This window comes from Peromyscus maniculatus, chromosome 1 (genome assembly GCF_049852395.1).
Source record: "Peromyscus maniculatus bairdii isolate BWxNUB_F1_BW_parent chromosome 1, HU_Pman_BW_mat_3.1, whole genome shotgun sequence".
NCBI classification, from domain to species: domain Eukaryota; kingdom Metazoa; phylum Chordata; class Mammalia; order Rodentia; family Cricetidae; genus Peromyscus; species Peromyscus maniculatus.
The window spans coordinates 110,802,165-110,829,036 of record NC_134852.1 but is presented as its reverse complement, the minus strand read 5'-3'; the positions used below and the strand labels follow the sequence as shown (position 1 = coordinate 110,829,036).

Genomic DNA, 26,872 nt, shown 5'->3' with positions numbered 1-26,872 from the left:
GCTACCATTGAGTTCCAGTGCTAAACGGCAAGAGGTATTTTTCTCACTTTACAAGTGGAAAAACTTGCTCAGAGCGGAGAACTATATGGTTCTGAGTCAGTAGACCAGCGACAGAGAGATTGGAAAGCTCCCAGGTGCACACAGTCAACCAAGCTTGCACTCCTCACTTCCGGTCTAAATCAAGTTTCCTCTTATGGCAGCCCCGGCTGGACGCTCAGCGGTTTGGCCCTCCTCCGCCGCCGTAGCGCGTCGCCTCGGTTGCCGTGGGAGACGACCCGCGACCCGGGAGTGAGCGAATCCGTTTCCCGCCGGCGGGAGTTGAGCAAAGGGCTCGGGGGCTGCACTACCATGGCGGAACAGCTCTATCTGGAAAACATAGACGAGTTCGTCACGGACCAGAACAAGATAGTGAGGAGCCGGGGCGGGGGCGCGCGCGGGCCAGGCGAACGTGAGGGGTCCTGGGCCTGCCAGGGCTCGGGGGTCTCGAGCCGGGCGCTTGTGGCTTCGTGGGGGCCGGCCGGGGCGGGGCGGGGGGGCACAGATCACCGCGACGCCCCCTTTGCTGGAGACAGTCCCTGCGGGAGAGCCCCCCGCGTGCTCCGCAGTCCGCGGGCTTTGGGCGTGGGGGGCGCTGGGGCACGGAGCCCGGGAAGCAGGCAGGGTTCCAGAGGCCTCCTCCCCCATGCCCGGTCCAACCATGCCGGGTTGGTGGCCCCTCAAGCCCCGAGTGTGCGGTTGAGGAGCTGGGCTACTGACGGGTGGTTTGTCCTCCGGAGACAGTTTCCTCTTCCTGGAAATTGAAATATTGAAAGCAGCTTGACCCGCCTCTCTGGGCTGGTGTGAAGATCCAGAGAGACCTGGATGTGAAGGAACTTGGCCATTGTGAGCCCATGGGCACAGTTTGGTTACCGTGACTTCCGTCTCCCACTCCCTCAGGCAGGCTGCTGGAGTTATCTCTGGAAGTGGAATTTGAAGCCAAGGGCCGAATAGCTTGTTTATGGGCCATTAGTAAGCGAGGGGTAATTCTTGAGTCTAAGGTCTGGCTCTACCTCTCAAGCCACCCTGCCTCTACCCAGCCGCTCTCAGTCTCCTTATTGGGAATGCAACGTTTAGAATGGGAAGAAACAGAAGAGACATGACGACTAGGTCACGGAAGGGTGGAGGCTTGATGCCTCTATTTCCCCAAATAACCTGTCATACCACATTTAACCATTAACTCATTTTCTGGTCCCCACACCGCCTGTTCGCCTTAACGTCTGTATAGCTGCAAGTTTGCTGAGAAGTTCCTGGGTTATATACTTTCAGATAATCTAGCTTTTAGATCATTTTAGGACAGTTGTAGGTGGCGGCTTCTCAAAGACAGAAAACATAAGTAAAACAAGGAGTGTGAGTGAAATGAGTCCTTGCTTATATTTGGCTTGACTTTGTAGATTCTTAAAACATTTGTTACATTTTGTGTGTTAGTATGTGAGAGCATGCTTGCTATGGCACACATGTGGATATCAAGGACCAGTCCTCCCATTCCACTGTGTGAATTCAGGGGATCAAACTCAGGTTCTAAAGGGTATGGTAGCAAGTCCCCTTACCCACTGACCCATCTCTCTGACCCACCTTCGTAGATTCTTTTGCATTGGTCAATCTGTGAACCATCTTAGTATTTGTAAGATAAGTATCTTGGTCTTGTCGCGTAGATGGTTTTTCTAACGGACATCTATTGTAGTTTACAGGACATAATCATCCAAGAGTAAGAGTGTTTAGGAGCAGGCTCTTGGCATTTATCTGTACTCTGGGATCATCTAATAAAACCTTAAAAATTGTTTTTTTCTTTCAGGTAACTTACAAGTGGCTCAGTTATACACTAGGAGTTCATGTTAACCAGGCAAAACAGTAAGTCCAGTTTACTGCTAATTTTAATGATGTTGGAATTTTCTTTTTTTTTTTTTTTTTTTTTTTTTGGTTTTTCGAGACAGGGTTTCTCTGTGTAGCTTTGCGCCTTTCCTGGAGCTCACTTGGTAGCCCAGACTGGCCTCGAACTCACAGAGATCCGCCTGGCTCTGCCTCCCGAGTGCTGGGATTAAAGGCGTGCGCCACCACTGCCCGGCTAATGTTGGAATTTTCTTAAACTTTGTTTTTAATGCTCATAGAACTCTTAGGTTAGAACCAGACCCCACCCCACCCCCGAGTTAATAGGAAAGATTATTATTTTCACTACTTTTGTCTTTCTTTAGAAGTGTGTGTGCGTGTGTGTGTGTGCGCGTGTGCGCGCGCGCCCACGCGCGTACGGGCCACAGAGCACATGGGACGATCAGGATGATCTTGGGCTCCATTCATTCCTCCCTTTTCAGCTGGTTTGAGATGGGAGCTCTTGTGATGCTCTGTTGTGTATGTTGTGTGTGTATGTTGTGTATGTGCTGGTTGGCCTGCCAGCTTCTGAGGCTTCTGTCTGCCCCCCCTCTCACCGCAGAGCTGGAATTACAGAAATATGCTACTTTATCCTGCTTTGCTTGGGTTTGGGGATCTGAACTTGGGTCCCCATGCAAGTACCTGACTCCCTTCACCGTTTCGTTTCCCCAGCCCTGTTCTTTCCTTTAGTGGACTTGAATATAAATGTGATAATATTGTTGTTGTTGTGTTTTCGAGACAGGGTTTCTCTGTGTAGCTTTGGAGCCTGTCCTGGAACTCACTCTGTAGACCAGGCTAGCCTGCCTCTGCCTCCGAAGTGCTGGGATTAAAGGCGTGCACCCCCACTGCCTGGCTAAATGTGATAATTTTGCTGGATTTTTTTTTCCCCCAGCCTTGGCCTATGGTTAACATCACTTTGTGTAGTGGTGTGAATGAGAATGATCCCCATAGGCTCATATATTTGAACTTTCAGTCCCCAGCTGGTGGCACTGTTTGGGGAGGTTTAGGTACAGCCTTGCTGGAGTAAGTACATCACCGGAGGCAGCTTTGAGTGTTTACAGTCTCGCCCCACTCCGTGTTCACACTCTGTTTTGTGCTATGCTCACAGTTGAAGATAGGAGCTCTTGCTTCCTGCTCAGACTCCCTTGCCTATCACACCTCCTTCCACGATGGACTCTTGTCCCTCTGTAACTGCTCGTTCCAATGAGCTCTATTCCGTCAGTCTTTTTTGTCACGGTCTGTAGTCACAGCAACAGAAAGGTAACTAATACACTTTGTTATTTCAGCTTTATTAAATGGGTTAACCAGTCCTGTTTATAGCTCAGATCTTCGTGTTTATTGTCTTAGATCTTTATGTTTTCACATGTGTTTGTTAGGCCCAACTTTGGCCCATATTTTCATAATGGTTTCTGTTGCTGTGATAAGCACTGACTAAAACCAGCGTGGGGAGGAAGGGTTTGACTTACAAGGCGGGAACTGAAACAAACATGGAGGAGCACAGCTCCTGGCTTGCTCCGTTTGGCTTGTTCAGCGGCCTTATACAATTTAGGACCATCTGCGCACTGTGGGCTGGGCCCTCCTCCATCAATTAACAATTAAGAAATTGCCCCACAGACATGCCCACAGGCCCATCCAAAGGAGGCAGTTTCTCAGTTCAGGTTGCCTGTTCCTGAGTGTGTCAAGTTGACAACTGAAGCTATGACAGAGGACAACATGTGTTTGACATTAACTGTCTGTTAGACTAGAATGTGAGAACCAGAGCTGTCTGATAGACTAGAGTGTGAGAACCAGAGCTGTGTGATAGACTAGAGTGTGAGAACCAGAGCTGTGTGATAGAGTGTGAGAACTAGAGCTGTGTGATAGAGTGTGAGAACTAGAGCTGTGTGATAGACTAGAGTGTGAGAACCAGAGCTGTGTGATAGAGTGTGAGAACCAGAGCTGTGTGATAGAGTGTGAGAACCAGAGCTGTCTGATAGAGTGTGAGAACCAGAGCTGTGTGATAGACTAGAGTGTGAGAACCAGAGCTGTGTGATAGACTAGAGTGTGAGAACCAGAGCTGTCTATAGACTAGAGTGTGAGGACTAGAGCTGTGTGAGAGTGTGAGAACCAGAGCTGTCTGATAGACTAGAGTGTGAGAACCAGAGCTGTCTATAGACTAGAGTGTGAGAACCAGAGCTGTCTATAGACTAGAGTGTGAGAACCAGAGCTGTCTGATAGAGTGTGAGAACCAGAGCTGTGTGATAGACTAGAGTGTGAGAACCAGAGCTGTGTGATAGAGTGTGAGAACCAGAGCTGTGTGATAGAGTGTGAGAACCAGAGCTGTCTATAGACTAGAGTGTGAGAACCAGAGCTGTCTGATAGAGTGTGAGAACCAGAGCTGTCTGATAGACTAGAGTGTGAGAACCAGAGCTGTGTGATAGAGTGTGAGAACCAGAGCTGTCTGATAGAGTGTGAGAACCAGAGCTGTCTGATAGACTAGAGTGTGAGAACCAGAGCTGTCTGATAGAGTGTGAGAACCAGAGCTGTCTGATAGAGTGTGAGGACTAGAGCTGTCTATAGACTAGAGTGTGAGAACTAGAGCTGTCTGATAGACTAGAGTGTGAGAACCAGAGCTGTCTATAGACTAGAGTGTGAGAACTAGAGCTGTCTGATAGACTAGAGTGTGAGAACCAGAGCTGTCTGATAGAGTGTGAGGACTAGAGCTGTCTGATAGACTAGAGTGTGCTCAAGTGGGCAAAAGTGCTTGCTGTTGAGCCTGATGACCTGAGTTCAATTGTAGGAACTTAGTGGAAAGAAGAACAGACTGCCCGTGAGCTGTTGCACACACACACACACACACACACACACACACACACACACATACACGGACACATGGACACATTAAGTATAATTTAAAGATATGGGAGTATTTAAGTGAAAGAGAGTGCTTAGGATGGCCAGAGCACTGCTCTTTATTCTGCCACATCTTTTTGTTGTTGTCCTTATTGCTAAGGCAGATCTGACTTGAGGCTAAAAGAGAAAAGACAACTTTTTTTTTTTTTTTTTTTTTTTTTTTTTCGAGATAGGGTTTCTCTGTGTAGCTTTGCGCCTTTTCCTGGAACTCACTTGGTAGTCCAGGCTGGCCTCGAACTCACAGAGATCCGCCTGCCTCTGCCTCCCGAGTGCTGGGATTAAAGGCGTGCGCCACCACCGTCCGGCGAGAAAAGACAACTTTTAATCAGTGTTAGAATGTTTGGTCTGCAAAGGTACAGTGTTTCTCAATCCCAAGAGGAAGACTTGGTTAACCATTTGAGAAATCATGTATGAGTTAAATGCCTGGTCTAGTTTGTCCTGCTCCTGGGTGGTCTGATTTTTATTTGTTCCTTTAGTGGTACGTGCATGTCTTAGAAAGCCCCTATTCTGTAGAATTGGCCAATTGGGCTTTGAGTTAACATTAGATGGGTGTAGGATACTGATTTTACCTTTGAAGTTTAAGCTTTCAAGACCTGAAACTGTTAGTCCAGAGGTAACTTTAGACCTGTTTTTACCAAGATTGCCCAAGATCAGCTTTGACCTAAACCTAAGAGCTGCAATAACTTTGGGAATGAACACATAAAAGAGCTTTACTCATTGTCTGTGCATAAACAGGGCCACACTGTAGCCCTGCTTGGCCTGGAACTGTGTATGTAGGCCAGGTTGGCAAGGTAGACCAGGGTGGCCTTGAACTCAGAGATCTGGTGCTAGGATTAAAGGCGTTGAGCACCACAACTGGTTGTGCTTTATTTTCAGTGCTAAGTGTTTGAATATGAAATGAAGCAACTGCTACTGTACTCACCTAGTAGACTTGAAAGTAAAGATGCATTGTTCTAGCTGCCATCGGGCTCCTACCATCGGGCTCCTGCCTGTGTGCCCAGCCTCAGCTCATCTGCTCCATACCTCCTTACTGTAGTCTGGGTCCACTTGCTTTTCCACAGATGATGCTAAACTCATTCTCAGTCCAGGTCCCTTGGACTGTTTCCTCGGCCTGGAATGTTCCTTTCCAGTTTTTGCCTTATCCTTCAGGTTTCAGTTCTGTTAATTCTTTTATAAAATAGATTTGAACTGTTCACTCGCTAAGCAGTTTACCCATTGAAATTATACACTTTAATGTTTTCAGTGTTTCCACAGTTGTACAGCCGTCACCAGGATCAGTGTTTGTTCATTTGTTTGTTTGTTTTTTTAAAGCAGGAAAGACATTTCATGCCAATTCAGACATCATCCCACCTAGTAAAATGGAAGCAATCCAACAGATACATGATCAAAAATTTTGAACCATTTAAAAAATAACCAGAGGGTGTTAGAGAGTTGGTTCATCAGTTAAGAGCACTGGCTACTCTTCCAGAGAACCCAGTTTCAGTTCTTTTTTAAGTATTATAATTATTTACTTATTTATTTATTTACTTATTTATTTATTTATTTATTTATTTATTTATTTATTTATTTATTTATTTATTTTTGAGATAGGGTTTCTCTGTGTAACAGTCCTGGCTTTCCTGGAACTCACTCTGTAGACCAGGCTGGCCTTGAACTCACTGAGATCCTCCTGCTTCTGCCTCCCAAATGCTGGGATTAAAGGCATGTGACACCAACACCCAGCTTTTTTTTTTAGTATTATTTTAGTCTATATCTCTGACAGACAAGATCCTCTCTCATTGAATTAAACATGATAATTTCAGATTGTGAAAATATTATGGAGGACTAAAGTTGAGTTAGTCCTGGGGGAAATTATGATTAGAACTGATAAGAAGAGAAAAAATAATGGTCTCAGAGGGGAGGCTGTAATTCATCCTATGTGAAGGAAATATATTCTGTAGGAAGTCCTGTTTTGTCACTCATTTTTAAGATTATTTCATGGGGGCTGGAGAGATTGCTTGGTGGGCGGTTGGGAGCAGAGGCTGCTCTTCCAGAGGACTGTAGTTCAATTCCCAGCACCCACCTGGCAGCTCACAACTGTCTGTAACTCCTGTTCCAGGGATCCAACACCCTCACATGGACATACATGCAGGCAAAACACCAATGTACATAAAAATACAAATAAATTATAAAACAAGATTATTTCACATATTTTGTCAGAAATAGAATACTTGGCTTTATTAAATGAGGTAAAAGTATTAAAGTATGTGTAAATTCCTTTTTTAAGGGCTTATTTTGACTTCAGTAGAAAAGAAAATAGATTAAATAGAAAACACAAAACAAAAACAAGTGAGAAGAGAAACTCATAGGAAAACTGGGAAACCTGTGCAGAACATAAGATCAAGAGCTGTGGAGGAAAGACTGCGTTTGACTGACGTGCTCAAGAGCACCTGGGACGTGTTTCTTGCCTGTTCGGTCTCCTACTAGAATGGTCCTAATTAGCATCAGTAGTCGAGTCCACCTCCCATCTGCCCTTCTAACATCATCACTGCAGTGGGGGAAACAGGAGAGAACAAGGTGGAAGAATCCACAAAACTGGCAGATGGGACACACTTTGTACTGGGACTGATGGTCTAGGGAAAGGCAGCCATGTAAACAAGTAGTTAGAGGTGTCCTAATACTTGCCATGGGATAATCTCTGGTAGTCTAGGGAAAGGCAGCCATGTAAACAAGTAGTTAGAGGTGTCCTAATACTTGCCATGGGATAATCTCTGGTAGCACTCAGAAGGCAGAGGTGCTCTGCTGGGCTGGCTGTGTTAGAGAAGGCGTGGAGTAGGAGGTAGTCCTGAGCTTTTGTCTTGATGAAGAATTAAGTGATGAGACCTATATAGCCCTAGCTGGCCTGGAATTCTCTGTAAGCCAGGCTGGTCTCGAACTCAGCTTGCTTCAGGATTAAAAGGCAGGCAAGCAGATCTCTGATTCAAATTCCTACCCATTTCAAGCTTACACTCTATGAAAGAGATGGCTGGTCCTAATGGGTAGGAGCTTGGATGCCTTTGTTCACTCCTTAGAACATAAGTGGCCACTCAGTAAAGTTTTGATTTTTTTTTAAACTTTAAATCTGCTGGCTTTTGTTATTGACTTGCATTTTAAAACTTCACTGTGACAGCCTCACAGATAATGGTGGTGAGAAGAGAGTGCAGTTGACAGTTGGGATTGAAAGAGTCCAGTCAAGAGGCATGGAGGGCGTAGAGGCAAGAACTAGTTGGGAGGGAGAGCTAATGAGACTTGGCAGCTCGCTTCGGAAGGAGAAGTAAAGGGTATTGACTCCAGATTTCTGGCTAAGGTGGTTTGAACAAATGATGATGTCATCAGGGGAAAATGAAGCCATGGAGTTGAATAAAATAGACCACGGAGAGTGCATGAGATGGCCAGCCATATTCCATGTCAGGAAAGCTAACTGGGGTGACTGGTCACACTAAAACAGTAAGAAGATGGCTAAGACAGCTGTTTCCTGCAGTAAGGAAAGGAAGGCAGAGAACTGCAGGAAACAGCTGGCGCAGTTGCAGCAGGAGACTCTGGGCAGGGTGTCGTGGAAGCTGGGGGGCATCTGGAGAAGAGAGTGATCAACAGTCAAGGGGAGGTTTTCTTTGGCTGTTTTGAGATAATGTCTTACTATGTAACTCTGGGTGACCTGGAGTTCGCTATGTAGACCAGGCTGGTCTTGAACTCACAGAGCTCCCCCTGCCTTTCTCTGTAGGGTTAAAAGCATGTGCCACTAGACCTAGCTCTCAGAATTTCTGACTTTCTGGCTATTCTCAACTGAAGTGTGATATGTTGTAGAAGCTTGCTAAATATTTATTGAAATAAAGACAAATGATGAGCATTTTTTTATTGTTAAATTCTAGATTATTGAGGGGAGTCGACTTTTAGTATTTTGGGTGGTTGGGATAAAAGTGAGTAAAAATTTTACTGTAAGCAACATTTCTGCATTTAATGTGTGGCTCTGTCACTCACCTAAATGAACATTTTGGATGCTGCCTGGTGTAAGCACCTGCTATATTCTAGTCATGAAACATCTGATTCTAAGTAATTCAGTAGTGTCAGAGGTGGATATATATTTGTCTTCATGTATATGATAGCTTGAAATGTTCAATATGATAGAATTATTGAAAACCCCAAATCTTCTCTGCCCCCCAAAAGCACATACAGACTTGCAGCTTCTTTGAGAGTAGAGGCTTGTAGACATTGTATGAATTCAGATTATAAGAATTACTCATGTATTAATGGCCCTTCTTTTTTATGCCTCAAGATATGAAGCCTAGACAACTTTATTCTGGATCCCATAGCTAGATAATGACTCACTGTTGTATCTGCTACTTAACCATTGCCACTGTTTGGCTGTGGGTTCTGTCCCTCTTGGCATATTTCTAGATTGATCTCAGTTACTTCCTGGGTAATTGAGCTAGTTCAAACAAGTTGGCTCCAGTTCCATGCTCCATCTAAATCTGTCTGTTGTTTTTTCAGAAATCTGCCTGTTCAGTATGTAAAAAATTGTGCTATTTAGCAAGCTGTCAGATTTCTTATCTGTGTCTTTGAAGTCTTGAATTAAGAGTTGATGAGGCAAAGATGCATGCTAACAAATCATTTCTGTCTTGTTTGGAACAGGATGCTCTATGAATATGTCGAAAGGAAGCGGAAGGAAAACTCGGGCGCTCAGTTGCATGTTACCTACCTGGTGTCTGGCAGCCTTATACAGAATGGACATTCTGTGAGTTCTCTCGTAATGAGCCTTTGTGTATGTGAGATACAAACAGTATTAGAGCTAGCAGGAGAAAGAAGCAAGGTTGAGTAGTGTGGGAGTTTTAAAGTACCCAACCTTATTTTGAGATTCTAAACTAAATCTGACACTCAGGAAAGTTTAGGTGATATCTTGGCTGTGATAAGAGACTGTCATTAGTAGATGGTTACCTAGGAAATGAGACATTAGAGAGTGGTGGTCCTTGAACCTCCTTTTCCTCTTGAATACGTATCGAGGACACTGGTATTTAATTTTCATCCTGTTCAAATATTAAGCCACAAACTCAAGTGTTAAAAAAAGGAGAAAAGAAAAATGAACTGACTTTATTTTTAATTTGAGCACTCATTTTGATAGGTCACTTAGGGTGGCCCATTGGTGAGGGGTAGGCCTGAAGGCTTAGCTGCTGCTGCAGCACAGAGGCCCCGGGCTGGGAGTCTGTATAGGTGTGCATAGCCTCTTGTCTTTCGTCCCACTGGTACCTTGTCCACCAGCATGGGTACTGTTGCCTTTTCATCTCAGCCACAGAGCAGGTCTCAGGTCTGCTGATCTCTTACTAAGTCCATGGCCTCCTCAGGGCGGGCACATGCTTTTTAAACTCTCAAGTATTTGGGGCAGTGGCTCTCAACCTTCCTAATGCTACAACCCTTTAATATAGTTCCTCATGTTGTGATGACCCCAGCCATAAAATTATTTTCATTGCTACTTCATAATTATAATTTTCCTACTGCTATGAATTGATATGCAGGATATCGGTGTGAATTAATTACTGTCCCTAAGGCTGCACTACAAATCTGCAGTGTTTTAATGGTTAGCTCCTAATGCTTTTCTTCATAAGCCCTGTCGTTTTTAGTGTGCAGCTTTGCAGAATGTGATGTTTTGAAGAACATCTAGTTTGTATATATGATCATGCAGGTGTTTGTAGGTACGTGTATGTGTGTGTGTATGCAAGCATGCATACATATGTGTGTAGGTAAGCATGCACACGTGTGCATGGCTATGTGAAGGTCAGAGCTGTCTGCTCTGTTTTTTGAGACAAGGTCTCGCTGGAACCTGAAAGCTTGCTGATTTGGCAGACTGGCTGGCCAGTGGCTCTGGGGTCCCCTGTCTTGGTCTCCCAGCACTAGAATTGTAAGTGGTGCCACTGTGCCCATCTTTTCAGCTGGGACTTGAACTCAGATCCTCATGCCTGCCTGGCAAGCAGGTTACCACCTAAGCTATTGCCCGGCTTCATTTTCTTAAAAGAAAAAACACAATTTTCTAAATTCAAATCTATGACTTCATTTTTGAAAAGCTTTTTTTAAAGTATTGGGGAGATATCTCAGTGGTGGAATGCTTGCCTAGAATGTGCAAGGTTTGGCCCTCATTATTAAAACAAACAAAAATGTACTTTGATTCTAAATATGATGGCTCATGCCTGTGACCCGCAGCACTTGGGAGCTGAGGCAGTAGGATTACTAAGTTAGAGGCCAGCCTGAGCAGAGTGTGAGTTTCTGCCTCCTAAAAACCAATCAAACAAAAATGCTTGCTTGACCTTTATTGCTCTTCTATATTATGAACTTTGGTGGTTCCTAACATTGGCATAGTGTATGTTGCTTTAGCCAAATACCAGTTTTAGAGGAATAGGAATATGAAAAATGAATATTTTTACTAACAATTACTGAAAATTGTTAGGTTTTTTTCCCCCCCGCAGGTTTTCCTATAGGATATATCCTGCTTAAATGACCCAATCCCTCATTGTGGCAATTTACCAATCAAAGTTCTATTGAAACTCAGTTGTTTTCACTTTTGCTTTCAGTTTGTTGGTTCCCTGGTGTCTCACGTAGGTGGCTTTTGGATTGGGTTTGCCTTTCCCTTCTGGTTTTGTTATATATAGTTCTTATATATGCTTTTAATAGAAACAATTATGTTTCTATGACCTTTTTCTTAGATAAAGGTTCTCAGATTTTACAGCCCATTTTGAGCTCAGCTTTTTAAACTGTCCACCCTAATCATTTAGTGAGAGAAGTGTTCCTCCTGCAGACACATAAGGGCTGCATTGCTACGCGAGTTGGTTCATGGGTTCCTTATTGGGTTATTGACCATCTTGGCCGTTACATTGTGCCATAGTGAGCAGCTGTGTGTATATGGCCTCTGTGGCTTTGCTAGTTTGGGGGGCCACATTCCCGGAGGTCGTGCTGCTGGGCCGAGGACTAAATGGCTCAGCAGATAGCTCTGCTCTCCCTCTCACCAAGCTAGCGCAGCCCTAGCCCCGTGCAGGACCACTGCTGACTTTTGGGTGTGAACTGTCTCTCACACTTCCTGTTTGTTTTTCTGAAAGCTCTTCATTTTCCTCACTTGGTCTTTGTGTTATGTTTTGAAGCTGTATGACCTTTGTGATACAAGTTTTAGTTTAGTTTAGTTTTTTCTTCATTTGTCTTTGTACTTTGCTTAAAGTTTTTTATTTTCATTAAAAGGCTTCTTTTCAGCTTTCTTTTGTTTTAGGTTAATTGCAGATGCTTTACTTGCTAGTCAATATTCTTGATTTCTAAAAACAGCTAGTATCTGGCAGGAAAAACAGGCATGCATTTCCAATGTAACATGATTAAGTCCTGGGGTACTCTTGAGAATTTAATGAAAAAAACTTGTTTACTGTATTATTTAAAAGTTGCAATAAGGAAAAAAAAAAGGCTTTCTTTTAAGGTTATTTCAGTTATTCCTGGATGTTGAGTTAATCTAGGGTAGTGCCTAGAATTTATATTGAATATTGTGTGAGACAGATCTAACTTTTATCTAGTTCTATATATTATATAGTATTTGTCATTAAATCATTTACTAAAAATTGTTCTTATAGTGATTTGAGATATAGTTCTGTTTCATGAAAGTATTGAGGCTGGCGTTTCATTTTTCTTTCTTTTTTTTTTGAGAGGCTGTAAAATATGCAAATTAAAAGAAAATCAGACCACCCTCTACTGTAGTGTATTTTCAGGGTACCCAGTGTTTTCTAATTTTGTAGCTAAGCATAACTGAGTTACTGTCAAGGAAACTGAAATCCCAAGCTCTGTGACTTCACCACTGATGAAGTGTTGTTCCTCGCAGTGCCACAAGGTTGCAGTAGTGAGAGAAGATAAATTGGAAGGTAAGAGTGAGTCGCTAAGTAGGCCTTTCGCTTTTCCACTTATGGCATTGATTGGGTACACTCTGCAAGAGAGTGTATTTGGCTATTTAATCAAAAGAGTTTTATATTCCTTTTATTAATGGTTTCTGAAAGCTAAAATCTTCTTACATCTGCCTAACTTCCATTTTTAAGGCTAATAGCAGCTGACATAAAGTACATCTATGACAGGATTTCAAGATTCATGACAGGCATACAAAAATTGTCATTATTCCAGATGACATGGTTCCATAAACTGTGGGTCATGACCCCACGTGGGGTTGAATAACTGAATCGAGGGCTTGTCAAAAGATTACCAAACTGAGTTCATGACAACCAAGACTTCATTCAGAATCAAACGTGATGCCTCTGAGGGTTTTGTGGCAGTGCCACTCATGTTGCATCATGGGACTTGACTGTAGCCTTGGTTCTGAACACACAGTGAGTGCCCTTCGCATTGTGCGACATCCTGTCATGCACACCAGTGAGCATGGCCTGCGATACTGTGGCCCGGACTGGAGCTGGGTGTGATGCATGCTGTGTTGGGTGTTCTCAGCTGCAGTCTTTTTACTGAATGTGCAGACTTCTGTGCCTGTGTAGAAACACACCGTTTTTATTATGGGAGACAGCATTTCCCCACCCCTCTTCCTTACTGTGTGTCACATGAATGTGTTGGGGGATCGTATTTATGTTAGATTACTTGATTCTAAAAACTGCTATTTGAGTTGCTAGTTGTTTTATTTATTTATTTTTAAATCAGTAAATTTCAGCTTGGATAAGAACGGGGTTTCCAGCAATCTGAAGTGGCCTAAATATGCTTCTTCTATTTTGTATTATGTCTTGCTGTAGAGTGGTGGCATTGTCAGCACTGATGATTGTAAAAGCAAAATATTGATTAGCTAAAAAACATTGATGTGTTCTGCGTTCTGCAGTATCAAATATTCAGCCAAGATATCAATTCTTTGTGTAAAAATAGACACGCACACTTGTTTCATTAGTATGTTAAATTTGTTTTCATTTTTAATAAGTAATAAAATTATATTTATGTCCAAGGGTTGCTTTAAAATAAAATTCTTTATGACTTACCATCAGTAAAATTTGAATTATGTACCTATTTTTTATATATAAAATTGTATAAAAATTTCTCTGTCGATAAAGGAAATGTTAAGAAACTGCCATTTGTGATGATTACTATGTCCCAAGCTCTATGCTAGGTACTGGGGACAGGGAACAATTTAGGCACAGTGTCTTCCCTTGTAGAACCCACAGTTTGTTCCTGTGATAGTCTTTTGATTTTGCTCTGTAGACTCAGCTCATTAGTAATAATATTAGGTAGTTGCTTTCTCTAAATTGTAATTGGAGCATGTAACTTAAGTCTTCTCAGGTAGAGATTACTTCATTATCTTTAACTGGTTGAAAACAAAGCATCATCATCATCATCATCATCATCATCAATAACTAACTACTTGCCGAATGTCTCTGGATGAACGATAGCCTCACAGGTGCTGTACTTAGAAACCACTCAACACCATCATGTCCCATTACAGACAGAGGCTTATGTTACACTGTATATGTAGCTGTTTGGCCTTTTAGAGCTTTTGGACCACCATAGAGAGCAAATGGTTTTAGTGCAGAAGAGTTTCTTGTTAAAGTCCCCACAAGCTATGAAGTTGTGTATTAACAGACTGCTTTTCCTGTTGACTTGTAGCAGTGAAGTCCAAGCTAGCTGTGACTGCCAGCATCCATGTGTACAGCATCCAGAAAGCTATGCTAAAGGACAGTGGGCCTCTGTTCAATACCGACTATGACATCCTTAAAAGCAATTTGCAGAACTGCAGCAAGTAAGCTCCTTAATGTTCTTGTGGGCTTCTTTACGAATTGATTTTGTAAGGTGTTTACACAGTGGCTGCCTCTTAAGAGTGAATGCCAAGTCTAGTAAAACCCCATTTATCTTGCAGTAAGACACATGCCTGGTTTTATTAGTACATCACAAGGTGAAAAATAGCAGCCACAGCCCATATTGAGAACCCCAGTGGACTCCGCATAAATCTGTCTCTCATATATTTATCCTGTCATCACCACTAGAAATGCTTGTTGTGTCCCCTTAGTCCCCCTTTGCCCCAGTCTCTGCTTGTCTAAGCCGTACCCGTCCTTTAGGAGTTGGTTCAAATGTTGCCCTTCAAAAACTGTTCCTAAATTTGATGTCCCTATCCCTTCCAGCCAAAAGTAACTTGGCTCCAAAGCTCCATAGCCAAGATTAGATCTTGTAAATCTTTTGTGTTCTTCAGGGCACTGGATAGTAACAGACTATAATGTGTGTGCATTTTAGAAACTGATGATCATAAGTTTTAGTTGTGGTTTGCTACTTAATGGCTCGGTGGCTTTGGACAAATTACCTAATACTCTCTAGATTTGGTTTCTTCATCTTTAAATCAGTTGTGATAATTCCTACTTTGTAAGATTATACTAAGGGCTCAAGTTAGTTCTCTAAAAATATACTTGGGTATCTACCACCTTGATTTAATAATAATTTAAGTTTGGGGGCTGGAGAGGTGGCTCAGTGGTTTATAGTACTTATTCCTGATGCAGAGGACCTAAGTTCGATTCCCAGTACCCACATGGTGGCTTACGACTCCCATCCATAACCCCACCTCCAGGGGATCTAACACCCTTTGATCTCCTCGGGCACTAGGTGTGCTTATGGCGCACAGACATACATGCTGGCAAAACACTCTTACATATAAAATCAGATACATTTTTAAAAAGATAATTTGAATTTGTTTGGCATATATCTGATGAATATCATTGAGTTGCCATTCTACATACTTTTGAGAATGTGATCCAGTACCTGATCCTAAGGTCAGTGGCCTACAGGGGATAGCAGTTACAGTAAGGTGTTATCATGAGAGGAATGATGTGAGAAGATTTTGGAGACAGGCCTTTATTACCAACTTCTGGATGGGTGGACAAACAAGCGGCTTTTCACAGGGTTAAGGCGTCTAGGTTGAGACTCAGGTCCAATAGAAACTGCAGCAGATAAAGGAGGTTGAGAGTAAGATGGAGCTGAGAGAGAAACCGACATTGCATAATCATCATTATCTGTGGCCAGCACATAGGGGGAAGCTGGGAAGTCATTAGAAGACTGGAATCAGGTTCTTCTTTGAGTATTTCCATAGAGCTTGGACTTTATTCTGAGGAGAGCTGCTGGGTTTTGGACATGGGGAATTACTGGGGAATCTCAAGTAAGGTTATCCATTGCAATAGATAAGCCTTGAGGTAAACAGAATGATTATGGATTCAGAACATAGGTAAGCTGCTGGGCCAGGGCAGCAGATAGAGCCACGTAGAGAGAATGTGTAGAATGAAAGAAGGCCAGAAAATAAAACTCAGGGATATATACAATTTTTACCAGCTGTATGACTTTGGACAAATGATTAGTCACTTTGTGATTCAACTTTCTTAGGTAAGTAGAGCCTACAATAGTACCAACCTCACATGTAGTAGGGGACTAAGTGAGTAAGGTATGTGGAGTGCTCTGGGGTCCCCTTTTTCCTGAATTCTGTTGGCCACTAGTCCACAAGGACAAAGGGGCAGAAGCAGTGACAGAGAGCTTTGTCTGGACGATGAACACGGTGGAAGTAGCCTCTGGGAGACAGCTTCAGTGAGACAGATCAACTTTATCCAGAGTGAGGGGAGATACATAGGATGGGGACAGAGGCTGGGGCATCACCTAATTTGCATTAAACAGCACGATCCTATCATACATTTCCTAGTCCAAGTCTTAGTTATCATATGTGAAAGCACAGTCCTATTGCAAAGCTCCTAGCACAATGTTTACTTACCATATGGGTGGCAGAGGGAAAGTTTTTGCAGGGAACTGTGTGTCAGGAGTCACACTAGAGATAAGCCAGGCCTCGGCGCCTAGAGACATTCTTCAATAAGGTCAGATGGAGAGCAGGAAGCTCTCTGCTCGGATGGAGTCCTCCATGTTGCCCTGCTCGGAGAGAGCTGCCAGGCCAGGGTAGACTGCAGCCTCTGACCAGCAGGGCCTCCCAGCGGAGGGAGCTCTTAGAGCGGCATTTGGCATATAGTATTCATGGTGGCTCTTTATTTTAATGGATAGAGAAAGAAGGGTCTAAGAGGAAGCTTGTAGTGAAGTGGAAAATTATGCAACTATTTGGGGTTCCAGAAGCTGAGGGTAGAGTTTCAGAAAAGAGGGACTGGTGCAATGGTCTAAATGCTGTGGAGAAGCAAGTCAGATCTAGTGGAAGGTGTCATCCTCAGTTATGTAGGAATCTGAGGCTAGCCTGCACTACATGAGACCCTGAATCATGGTTTCTCTTCCTGTTGCTCAAAAGCAACTTAAAGGACCAAGGGTTTATTCTGGTTTGCAGTTCAGTTGCACAGTCCATCATGGTGAGGAAGTCAAGGCTGCAGGAGCTTGAAGTAGTTGGTCACATCACAGTCCCAATCAAAGAGCAGGGAGCAATTGAAAGCTTGTTCTGCTCACTTTCTCCTTTTTATGTAGTCCAGGATCCCATTTCAGGGAATGTTGCCACCCATAGTGGGCAGGTCTTCCTACCTTAATTAACCAAATCAAGGTACAAGGTATTCCTTCATAGGTGTGCACAGAGGCCAGACCCCCAGGTAATGCTAGATCTCATCAAATTGGCCATTGAGATTAACCATCTCATTTTATCTGGAGGTAGGAGTGGGAGATAAAGTAGGAGGAGAGGAGGAAAAGATGGGAGTTTTCTCCAAAGAAGAAATTTATGCTTGTTGCTTAGAATTGTGAGCCTCCTGAGATCTGATGTTGTGTTTTAGGAGATGTTAGGAAAGCGAGGAAGGTGAGATTTTGGGCGTGAGCAGTCTTCTGACTTGGCCTCATCCTGGTTGCCAGTTGCTGGTCTTGATCTCGAGGTGTGGAATGCAGACCAAATAAAGAGCTGTCTTAGGGCCAACCTTAGGTGCTGACAGTGACGTGAAACATTGCCTTTGCCGCTGGCCCTGAAGCACTGCGAGGCCAGAGAGGAAGGCCAGTGGGTAAAGGAAATGGTTTCCGTCTGTTCTCAGCTTCATCAGCCGAAGGTGTTCTGCAGAACCGTGACTCAGTGCAAGATGTGTGTTGCCCTGGAGCCACTTGGAGTCATCTCTGGAATGACATACTGTCAGGGACCACTGCGTAGGCAGTTCTTCTAGTTGGTTTTGAATAGCGTCTGTCTCCACACAGTTTCTGTCTTCCATCTCCCATTCCACATTGAGGGGATACAGTGAAGAAGAAAGGGGACCAGAAGCCTCCTCTTCAGCCAGTCCTTCTTATCAATCCTTGCTGTGTACCACGGCTTATGCTAAGGGCCTGTAATACAGAGAATGAAGAGGGTCTCTAGGGGTCTTCACCTACCCCAGTAAGCAAAACACTGGGAAGTAAAATGTTTTCTCTGTTAGGAAAAGCTGGGGAACTCTGCTTTATGTCTAACCCTGAGAAGGGTGAACAGGTTCCCGTGCATGTCGTGGACTATCGCATTACAGTATGTGAAAGAGACCCATTGGCAGTGACCGGAGAGTAAGAGGTGAATGTCCCAGTAATAGGCTTTGCAGACTGTTAACCAGAGTTCCTGAGCCTTGAGTGTGCAGCCTCCTGGTGCAAGTTGGTGTTTTTAGAAATGAGGAACAAATGGATGAAAGGAACATGAGTTATGGGAACCAGGGGCACTATCCCTATTTCATGTTTTAAAGCATGCCACACTCTGGCTAGGAGAGTTGCCAAGAAACTGGTTAATAATGTATAGCTTTTAGTTCTAATTTGGTTGATAGTTACTGCCCTTTGAACTTGGTCAGAGGACCATCTTGTCTCCCAAGCCAGAACTATGTAGAGAGACCCTGTCTAAAAACAAAACAAGGGGTTGGGGATTTAGCTCAGTGGTAGAGCGCTTGCCTAGCAAGCGCAAGGCACTGGGTTCGGTCCTCACCCCTGAAAAAAAGAAAAAAAAAAAAATGACAAAAACCCAAACAAAGAAGCAAGTGTGTTCAGTATGATGTGGTAGAAAATGATTGATTCAGTCCCAGCTTCTTAATTAGGTAAGTGTGAATTTTAGGCAGAGTTACTTCTCCCCACTGCCTATGTCTTTACCCAACTGAGAGTTTATATGAAATTTTTTCTGTGATACTCTAGTTTTAAATTTCCTAGTTCTATATTAATGTGAAAAGGTACATAGAAAGCACAGAGTGTAAGAATGAGGTTGGTAGTGACATAATCTTACACACACTTCTCTACTTAGGTTTAGTGCCATCCAGTGTGCAGCTGCGGTCCCCAGAGCTCCTTCAGAATCCTCATCTTCCAGAAAGTTTGAGCAGCCAAACCTTCAGGCAACAAATGAGACACAAGCCAGTGACCTGACCACCAATGGCCATGGTCCACCTGCCTCCAAACAGGCTCCCCAGCAGCCCAAAGGAATTATGGGAATGCTGCTCTCTAAAGCTGGTACTAAAACCCAAGACACCAACAAGGAAACAAAAACAGAGGCTAAAGAAGTAACCAGTGTAAGTCTGCCTGACCTTTTATACCAGTGGGTCCTTCAGAGAAGGGCCCGCAGTTGGTGCCGAGTTCTCTACTTCAGTTTGCACATTCCTGATCGTTGTTTGAGGTCTTGCTCTCAGGTCCAGGCTGACCACAAGCTTGGGCTCCTCTTCCCTTTCTGCCTCTCCAGTCTGAGAAGAGGCATGAGCTACTGTGCCTGGCTTAGTGTGATCCATATTTAAGTAATGCTTGATGTTCTCCTCTGATACTACTTCTCACCAAGACTGGGTTCTCTTACTGTGAAATGGTGATGCCCAGCTTGTACACTAAATAAGATTGATGTGACGGCCATTGCGTGAAAATCGTTCTGAAAAACTGCAAGTTTGAGGATTGTATTGGTGTGACATTTGAGAGCATCTAGCTGGGGTTTTGCTGTATGTGTTCCTTTTTGGCATATTTAGCATTCATATTCTGTTTTATGGGGTTTTTTTCTTGTCCTCATTCTTCATTTGTTTCTCTCTTTTTTATTGTTTAGCAGTCTGAGCTAGCTTTAAGGGCATTAAGGAAATAACTATTTCTTAGTGTGGTGGTATGTACTGTAATCCCAGCGTTCAGGAAGTTGAGGCTACAGGATGAGATCGTCTCAAAAGAAAATGATAAAGATACTATTTAAAAAACCCAGAAAAGTGCAGTTACTGTTGTTACTACTAACTTTCTATTGTTGTCCTTTCACGTTTCTGCTTTTAGAAAGAGGAAGGCAGGAAAGAATCAAACGTTGAGTCCTTCTGTGCACCAGCAGTCCGACCTCTGTGTAAAGCCTCTTACCAGTTCTCTGTGAATCTTACTGTTTCATTTTTATTTTGTATGTGGTTAAACTGGAGCCCAGACTTGTAATTTTCCTGCAGGTCACACTGCTATTAAATGGTAGGCCCAGGATTCAGATCTACCTCTGATAATTTAAAAGTATTTTACCTTCTTTCCCATTGTTTGCCATACATACCACATCTGATTTAATTCTTTTAAAATGTGCTCAAGAAGAGCTTAGATGTATTCATAAATAATTTGTAAAAACAGAAAACAAGCTTTGGGAATTAGCATCAGATACTGTCTGGTGGTCTGGGTTCCTGTTCTAGGTTCTTAAAGCTAACATCTGTACATTTTGCCATGATAAATAGAGTCTGTGCTGTAATACAGAGCTGGTACTGCTGAGGTGGAAAGTTTTGTTTTCTTGACAGTTCCTCACCTAGCCCACTCTGGCTTTGATTTTACTATGTAGCTGAGGATGGCTTTGAACTCTTGATCCTCTAAATTCCACTTCCCTTGTTCTGGAATCACAGTCTTGTCCCCCATGCATGGCTGATAGTGTGCTGTATTGTTAGAGATGATTGAGGCCATGGTACTTGAAGAACAGCCTAAATGTTAGACAAAATTAGAAATGGTGTGTTTTCTGTTTTGTGCTTTTAGGTATCTTCAGCTGGGGGCAAAGCACCGGGAAAAGGGAATGTGATGAGCAACTTTTTTGGAAAAGCTGCTATGAGTAAGCATGTTCATAATTTCTTGAACTCACAGATGAATGTTCTGTAGTAACCTCTGCCTGAGTGGAGGCCGTTGGTCTAGTTTTTGCCCACCTGGATGTTCCCGTGTCCTCACATATTCGCAGTGTGCTGACAAATGTGTTGATGGCAGTAACTGACCGCTCGACTTTCAGGGGATGCCTGAGGGCTGCTGGAGGGTATTTCTGCTTTTACTTCTTGCCTTAGGAAAAGAAAATCTGACTGCATGAAGCTCTTGGAGACGGGTAATTAAAGCGAGAGAGTGGCTGCCTGTGTAGAGTTGCATTTAATATCGTGGATGCTGGCATCAGTTTGGTTGGTGGGACCCTGACTACTAATGCCTTTCCAGGGATCACAAAAACAAACACTTTGCCTTTCTTAAGTCATTTTTTAAGATTACCCACAGCACTGAATTAAATGTCAATGTGAATATAGGCAGTAATGGCCAGGCCATTTAAATGCATCTATTTTTTTTTTTTTTTTAGGAAGGAAAGGCCTCCTTTATTTAAATAAGAATTCTTTCTTAATGGAAAGAGCCAATAGTTACATATTTTTATACTTCTCATATCAAGTACACATCCCCTGGGGTTATGTGGCAGAATACCAAGAAGAATGTAGGAACCACAGGGTACTTACCACACACTTTCTTGGAGCTTCAGTTTTATAGAGATCTGTGGCTTCGTTGCATGCCTGGCCAAGCAGAATTAGTCTGGATTCTGCTTTGCCATGATGGTCAGGTTGATACTCCGTGGGGACTGGAATGATAGTGTTTTCTTTGCTGTGGAAGCTCTCAGAAAAAAATGTTTTGTGTTGTGAAAGTATAAAAAATGTGGTTCTTGGAAGTGATCCAGAAACATGCTTTGGTGGCGGTGCTGGCACGGGCGCAGGAGGTCCCTGTTTCTGTGAGCGCACATCACCACGCCTCGACTCTGCGGGCCGGGCCTGGTGCACATCACCACGCCTCTACTCTGCGGGCCGGTCCTGGTGCGCCGCACTCTGTCCGATGCCATTGCGTGACAGTTTTGACGCTCTTGCTGTCGTTTGTAACCTTCAGATCCAGTGAGATTTAAAACTTCTTTTGATTATTTGTATTTGTGTATATCTGTGGGGACATGTTCACATGAGTGCAGTTTCCCATGGAAGCCAGAAGAAGGTGTGGTATCCCCTGGAACTGGAGTTACAGGCTGTTGTGAGCTGCCTCCTGTGGGTGCTGGGAAGAATAGATAGAACATGCTCATAACTGCGGAGCCACTCTGGTCCCCAGTGAAGAACCTTTTGTATATCATTTAAAAAATACGTAAAATACGTAAATAGTTGTTAATAGTAGAAAATGCCAAATTATACAAGTGTTGATTATATACCTGCTACATGCTTGGCTCTATTGCACATTGATGATAAAATGGAAAATAAGACAAAACCCTTTGCCTGTGGATAGATGCAGACAATGAAAGGTGACTTAGCCTTAAAAAGAACAAAATGTTTGCTTTCCTAGTCCATTTGGGATATTTTAGTGGGAAAGTTTGAAAAGCACAGATAAGAACAACAGAATTTAAAAATGAAGCAATGGTACCCCCATTGGGCTAATGAAGCCCACCATTTAGGTTTCTCACATAAACGCTCAAAAAAGTGAATTTTATATTCTGATCCATCTACACTATCAAAGAACATACATGCTTTTAAAAACTATTGTACTAACCTGTACATATCAGCCAAGACTAAGATAGGTGGTTTTCCTTTCTTAGTAGGTAGATGATTAAGCTGTTACAGAACAGATAATGCAAACAGCCTTTTGAAGAATTCCCACTGTGTATAGCTTTCTCATTGTATAGTGATGCATACCTATCACTGGGTATGCATAAGGCTTGATTATTCACTTCTGTATTTCTCAGATGGCTGGGCCCTTCCTGTCCTGCATGGCCGCTTATGTGGTGTCTCATCTTAATATAGGGACCCATGTCAGGAGTTGAGCTAACTGAGGCCCATATCCAGTGACACCTTTGGTAACTCACTTAATGTTTATACCTGATAGTAGTCTTATAAATGTTATCCCAGTTCTCACAAAGAAAAATGACTTTTAGACTTGCCCAGTGGGAAGCAGGTTTTGAATTAATTTTGTTTTATCATTTAAGGTAGTAGTGAGATAGGACTATTCAGGCATTAAAAGGTAGGATACAGGGCTTGGAGAGATGGCTCAATGATTAAAAGCACTGGCTGCTCTTCTAAAGACTTAGGATCAATTCCCAGCACTCATGTGGTGCCTCATAACTATGTGTAATTGTAGTCCCCGGGGATCCAGTGCCTCTTCTGGCCTCCACAGGCATCAGGCATGCATGTGATATACAGACGTGCATGCAGACAAAATACCCATACAAGCAAAATAAATGACTTTTTAAAAGTAGAATAGAAAAGATGTTGCTGCGAACTTAGCTGTCAGCCCATTTTCAAGCTTTACTCTTGAACATCATGACTACCTGGAGCTCTCTTTTCCTCATTTGAAAATAAGACGATACTTCACAAAGTTGAATTTAGAGGCTGTCAAGCCTGAGGACCTGAGTTTGATCCCTGGAATCTGCATGGTAGAAGGAGAAAACCTAGTCCTCTAACCTTCACACTTGTGCCATGGCATACGCATACCCAATGTACACACAATAAATAAACAGATATAATTAAAAACAGTTCTTAACCCAAACGTTGAATTTGGTATTTTGAAGCCGTGTTTGCTGTCTTTAGGGCTGTGGTGTATGAGACATTAGTGGGGGTCAGAAATGAAGATCATTGATGTTTTCTCAATCAACTGTGCTCTTTTTTAGGACAGGGACTGCTTTTCTTCCCTTGCTCCTAACATGTTACCTGGAACATAGTAGACTGTCACAGTAATGATAGATTAATATTACATGATGGACCATATATATATATATATATATATATATATATATATATATATATATATATATATCTCATCTCCTATACCTTTTTGTAGATAAACTTAAAGTCAGTTTGGATTCAGAACAAGGAGCGAAAGAAGGAAAAACAGTGGAGCAGCCTCCAGTGTCTGTCACTGAACCAAAGCCGGCAGCTCCCACAGCTCTGAAGAAATCGAGCAGGAAAGCAGAGCCTGCGAAGATCCAGCAGAGGGGGAAGAAATGGTAGGAAAATTTGTCACTGGGGAGGGGTGTTTTGTGGAGGGAGAAGGTCCCTTTGGGCTTTCCACAGCAGGTAGGTTAGTTCAGTGCTAACTCCTACTTAATATTGCTAGAGTGAAGAGAGAAAGAAGCCAGCAGCTCATCTCGTGAAGCAGGACCCCAGGGCAGCCAGTTTGGGAGATCCAGGACCCAGGGCCACATTTTGTTCCCACTGCTGCAAATTGATCGTCTTTTCCCCTAGACTTCAGTTTAAGTGTGTAGACACCGTGAAAGTGTGTGTGTGTGTGTGTGTGTGTGTGTGTGTGTGTGTGTGTGTGTGTGTGTGTGTGTTTCACATCAAATTACCCAGAGAGAAGTTACTGTTGCTAGTCCAGTTTAAGAGAAGAAGTTCTTTGTTTTCTTTTTATATCAATGAGTTTATTTTTCAAGTGGTAAAATGTAATTAGAAAAGAAAATAAAAAGCACACAAGCTGTTAAAAATGGATCCAGGAGTTTGAGACACTACCTCATAGCTGGTAGGAATTAGTCTGTTGAAAGAAATTCTAAAGGACACTGTCAGCACTGATAGGCCCACAAAGAACCAACTTTTGTGGTAAAGTTGGAGCAACAAAATAGTGACATTTCAGAGGGGTAAGGCTCTGTCCAGTGGGGCTTACCTCCCAGGAGCACAAAATATACGTGGATTAAAATGTCCCCAGCCATGATCACAGCCTTACTCACTGGTGGAGGCCGTTACCAGGCATGTACTCAGTGTCTCCTTTACCAGGTTAAAAAGTCTTTTTTCTACTCCAAGTTTTCTTAGAGACTTTAACTCATCGGTTTTAAATTTTAACATGATTTTTCTGCTTTTATTGAGGTGGCTCATAAGAGTTTTTCTGCTAATCTGGTGGGTTATACTGATTGACATGAAAATGTTAAACCAGCCTTGCATTCTTAGGATTAGCTCCCTGATCATATTTATTGTTTTTACACACTGCTGGATTTGTTAACATTGCCCTAAGGGGGTTTTGTTTATATGTTTTTGAGGACTACAGCTCAGCCATTTTCTTTCCTGGTAATTGGCTAGTTTTAGTATCAAACTTGTGTTAACTTCATACATATAGAGGAGTTTCCTGTTTTCCAAAGGAATTTGTGAATCTTATTTTTTTTTACATTTATTTATTTATTTATTTATTTAGAGTGTGTGTGTGTGTGTGTGTGTGTGTGTGTGTGTGTGATATGTGTGTCTGTACACACCATGGCACAGAGGACATAACTTGTAGGAGTCAGATTTCTACATCCACAGTGTGGGGCCTGGAATAGAACTTGGTTCATTAGGCTTGGCAGCAAGCACCTGGATCTGCTGAGCCATCTCTGGCCTTATGCAGACATACTTGTGATACATTTAAATATTTAATAAAATATATCAGTGAATCTGGGCCTGGGTTTTCTTTATAGTGTGTGTGTGTGTGTGTGCGTGTGCACATGCACGTGTGTGCGCCTGCCTATGAGAGCTTCTTTATATAATGTTACTCAAATTTCCTAGTTCTTTTTGGATTAGTTTTGAGTAAGTTGTGCTTTTAAAAGGATTTATTTCCTCTAAGTGCTTGAGCTTGTTAAAGTTGCTCATAATCTAGCCTTGTTCTTGGAGTATTGGTAGACTGTAGTTCTGACTACAGATTTCTTTATTCTTGTTCTTGGAGTATTGGTAGACTATAGTTATGACTACAGATTTCTTTATCCTTGTTCTTGGAGTATTGGTAGACTGCAGTTATGACTACAGATTTCTTTATCCTTGTTCTTAGAGTATTGGTAGACTGTAGTTCTGACTACAGATTTCTTTATTCTCTAATTCCCACTTGGAAATACATGTTTTCCCTCTGTTGTGAAAGGCTTATTGATCTTTTCTCCTTAACCTAACAGCTTCAAGCTTCACTAGTTTTCTTTCTTTTCGTTGCATTGCTTTCTGCTCCAATGTTGATGCCCTTTGGCTTAGTTGGGTTTACTTTATTCTTTTCCTAGCTAAAGTAGAAAAAAAGTTGATGTTCAAAATTAAATAAGACATAGGTACTCAATGATAGGAAGACTATGGTTTACATGTATTTGTCTCTAACAGATTATTTATTGATGAATGCTGTAATGGAGAAAGCAGACAGAGAAGCTAAATACTGTCAAGAGAGTCTGGGTTTTTATGACATCATTGGATGACTTTACGGTCTTGTCTGTGCCTCTGCTCACACTGTCCTTTCACTGTAGAATATTGCCTTCCCTTCCTACCTGTTGAATATCTACTTAGCTTTTAACAGTTATGTCCCACAATGTTATTTGTCCATTAAATTTTATCATGTTGTGTAATAGCTAGTGCACTTGGCCAAGGTGTGTTCGTCTTGGAGGCAAGGTTTCACTGTGTGGCCCAGACTGGCCTCAGTCTTAGAATCCTCCCACTTCTCTGCAGAAATCAGAGGCGTGTGCCACTCTGTCTGGCCTGCCAGGGCTTCTTGAGAAGAGCCTTTCTTTCCTGGTCTTTGCATTCTGGTTGTTTAGCTGCTTATTTACGTATGCTAAATGACTGAAAGGCCAATAGAGGGGAAGAGGCATTGACAGGACTCTAAACCGGCCTGTCCAGAACTGGTGGAACCTTTTATTCTGGCTACCCTATCAAGTGATAGAGTTGTGGGTGGCTAACAGTTTATATCTCCAAAGGATCAATCTTCCTGCTGGGCACGGTGGTGCACCACTTGAGAGGCAGAGGTGGGAGGATCTCTGAGTTGGAGGCTAGCTTGGTCTACATAGTGAGTTCCAGTACAGCCAGGGCTACCAAAAAACGTGTCTCAAGCAAGCGAATTAGTCTTTCCTTACCTGTTTCGTTGTTTTCTACCCTCCGCAATTATGACTGTGAGCTCTAAAAGAAGTTGCATAGAAACGTATTCATACTTAAACATACATATACTTTTTGTTCTGTGTAACATGCTTAAT

At 42.7% G+C, this 26,872-nt stretch overlaps 1 protein-coding gene across 2 annotated transcripts in view; it reads left to right on the top strand.

The window, feature by feature from the left end:
* The first annotated feature begins 206 nt into the window (after positions 1-206).
* Positions 207-26,872, top strand: part of Pold3 (DNA polymerase delta 3, accessory subunit) — a 40,292-nt gene continuing 13,626 nt past the window's right edge. The window contains exons 1-8 of one of the 2 annotated variants that reach the window (XM_006982152.4): positions 207-408; positions 1,832-1,887; positions 9,442-9,544; positions 12,650-12,689; positions 14,413-14,545; positions 18,983-19,244; positions 20,686-20,758; positions 23,755-23,920. In XM_006982152.4, coding sequence (XP_006982214.1) covers positions 349-408; positions 1,832-1,887; positions 9,442-9,544; positions 12,650-12,689; positions 14,413-14,545; positions 18,983-19,244; positions 20,686-20,758; positions 23,755-23,920 — 893 coding nt within the window. In that variant the 5' untranslated portion in view covers positions 207-348. Of the gene's footprint in view, positions 409-469; positions 883-1,831; positions 1,888-9,441; positions 9,545-12,649; positions 12,690-14,412; positions 14,546-18,982; positions 19,245-20,685; positions 20,759-23,754; positions 23,921-26,872 lie in introns of those variants that run through there. The other variant, XM_042279758.2, reaches the window with a different exon arrangement.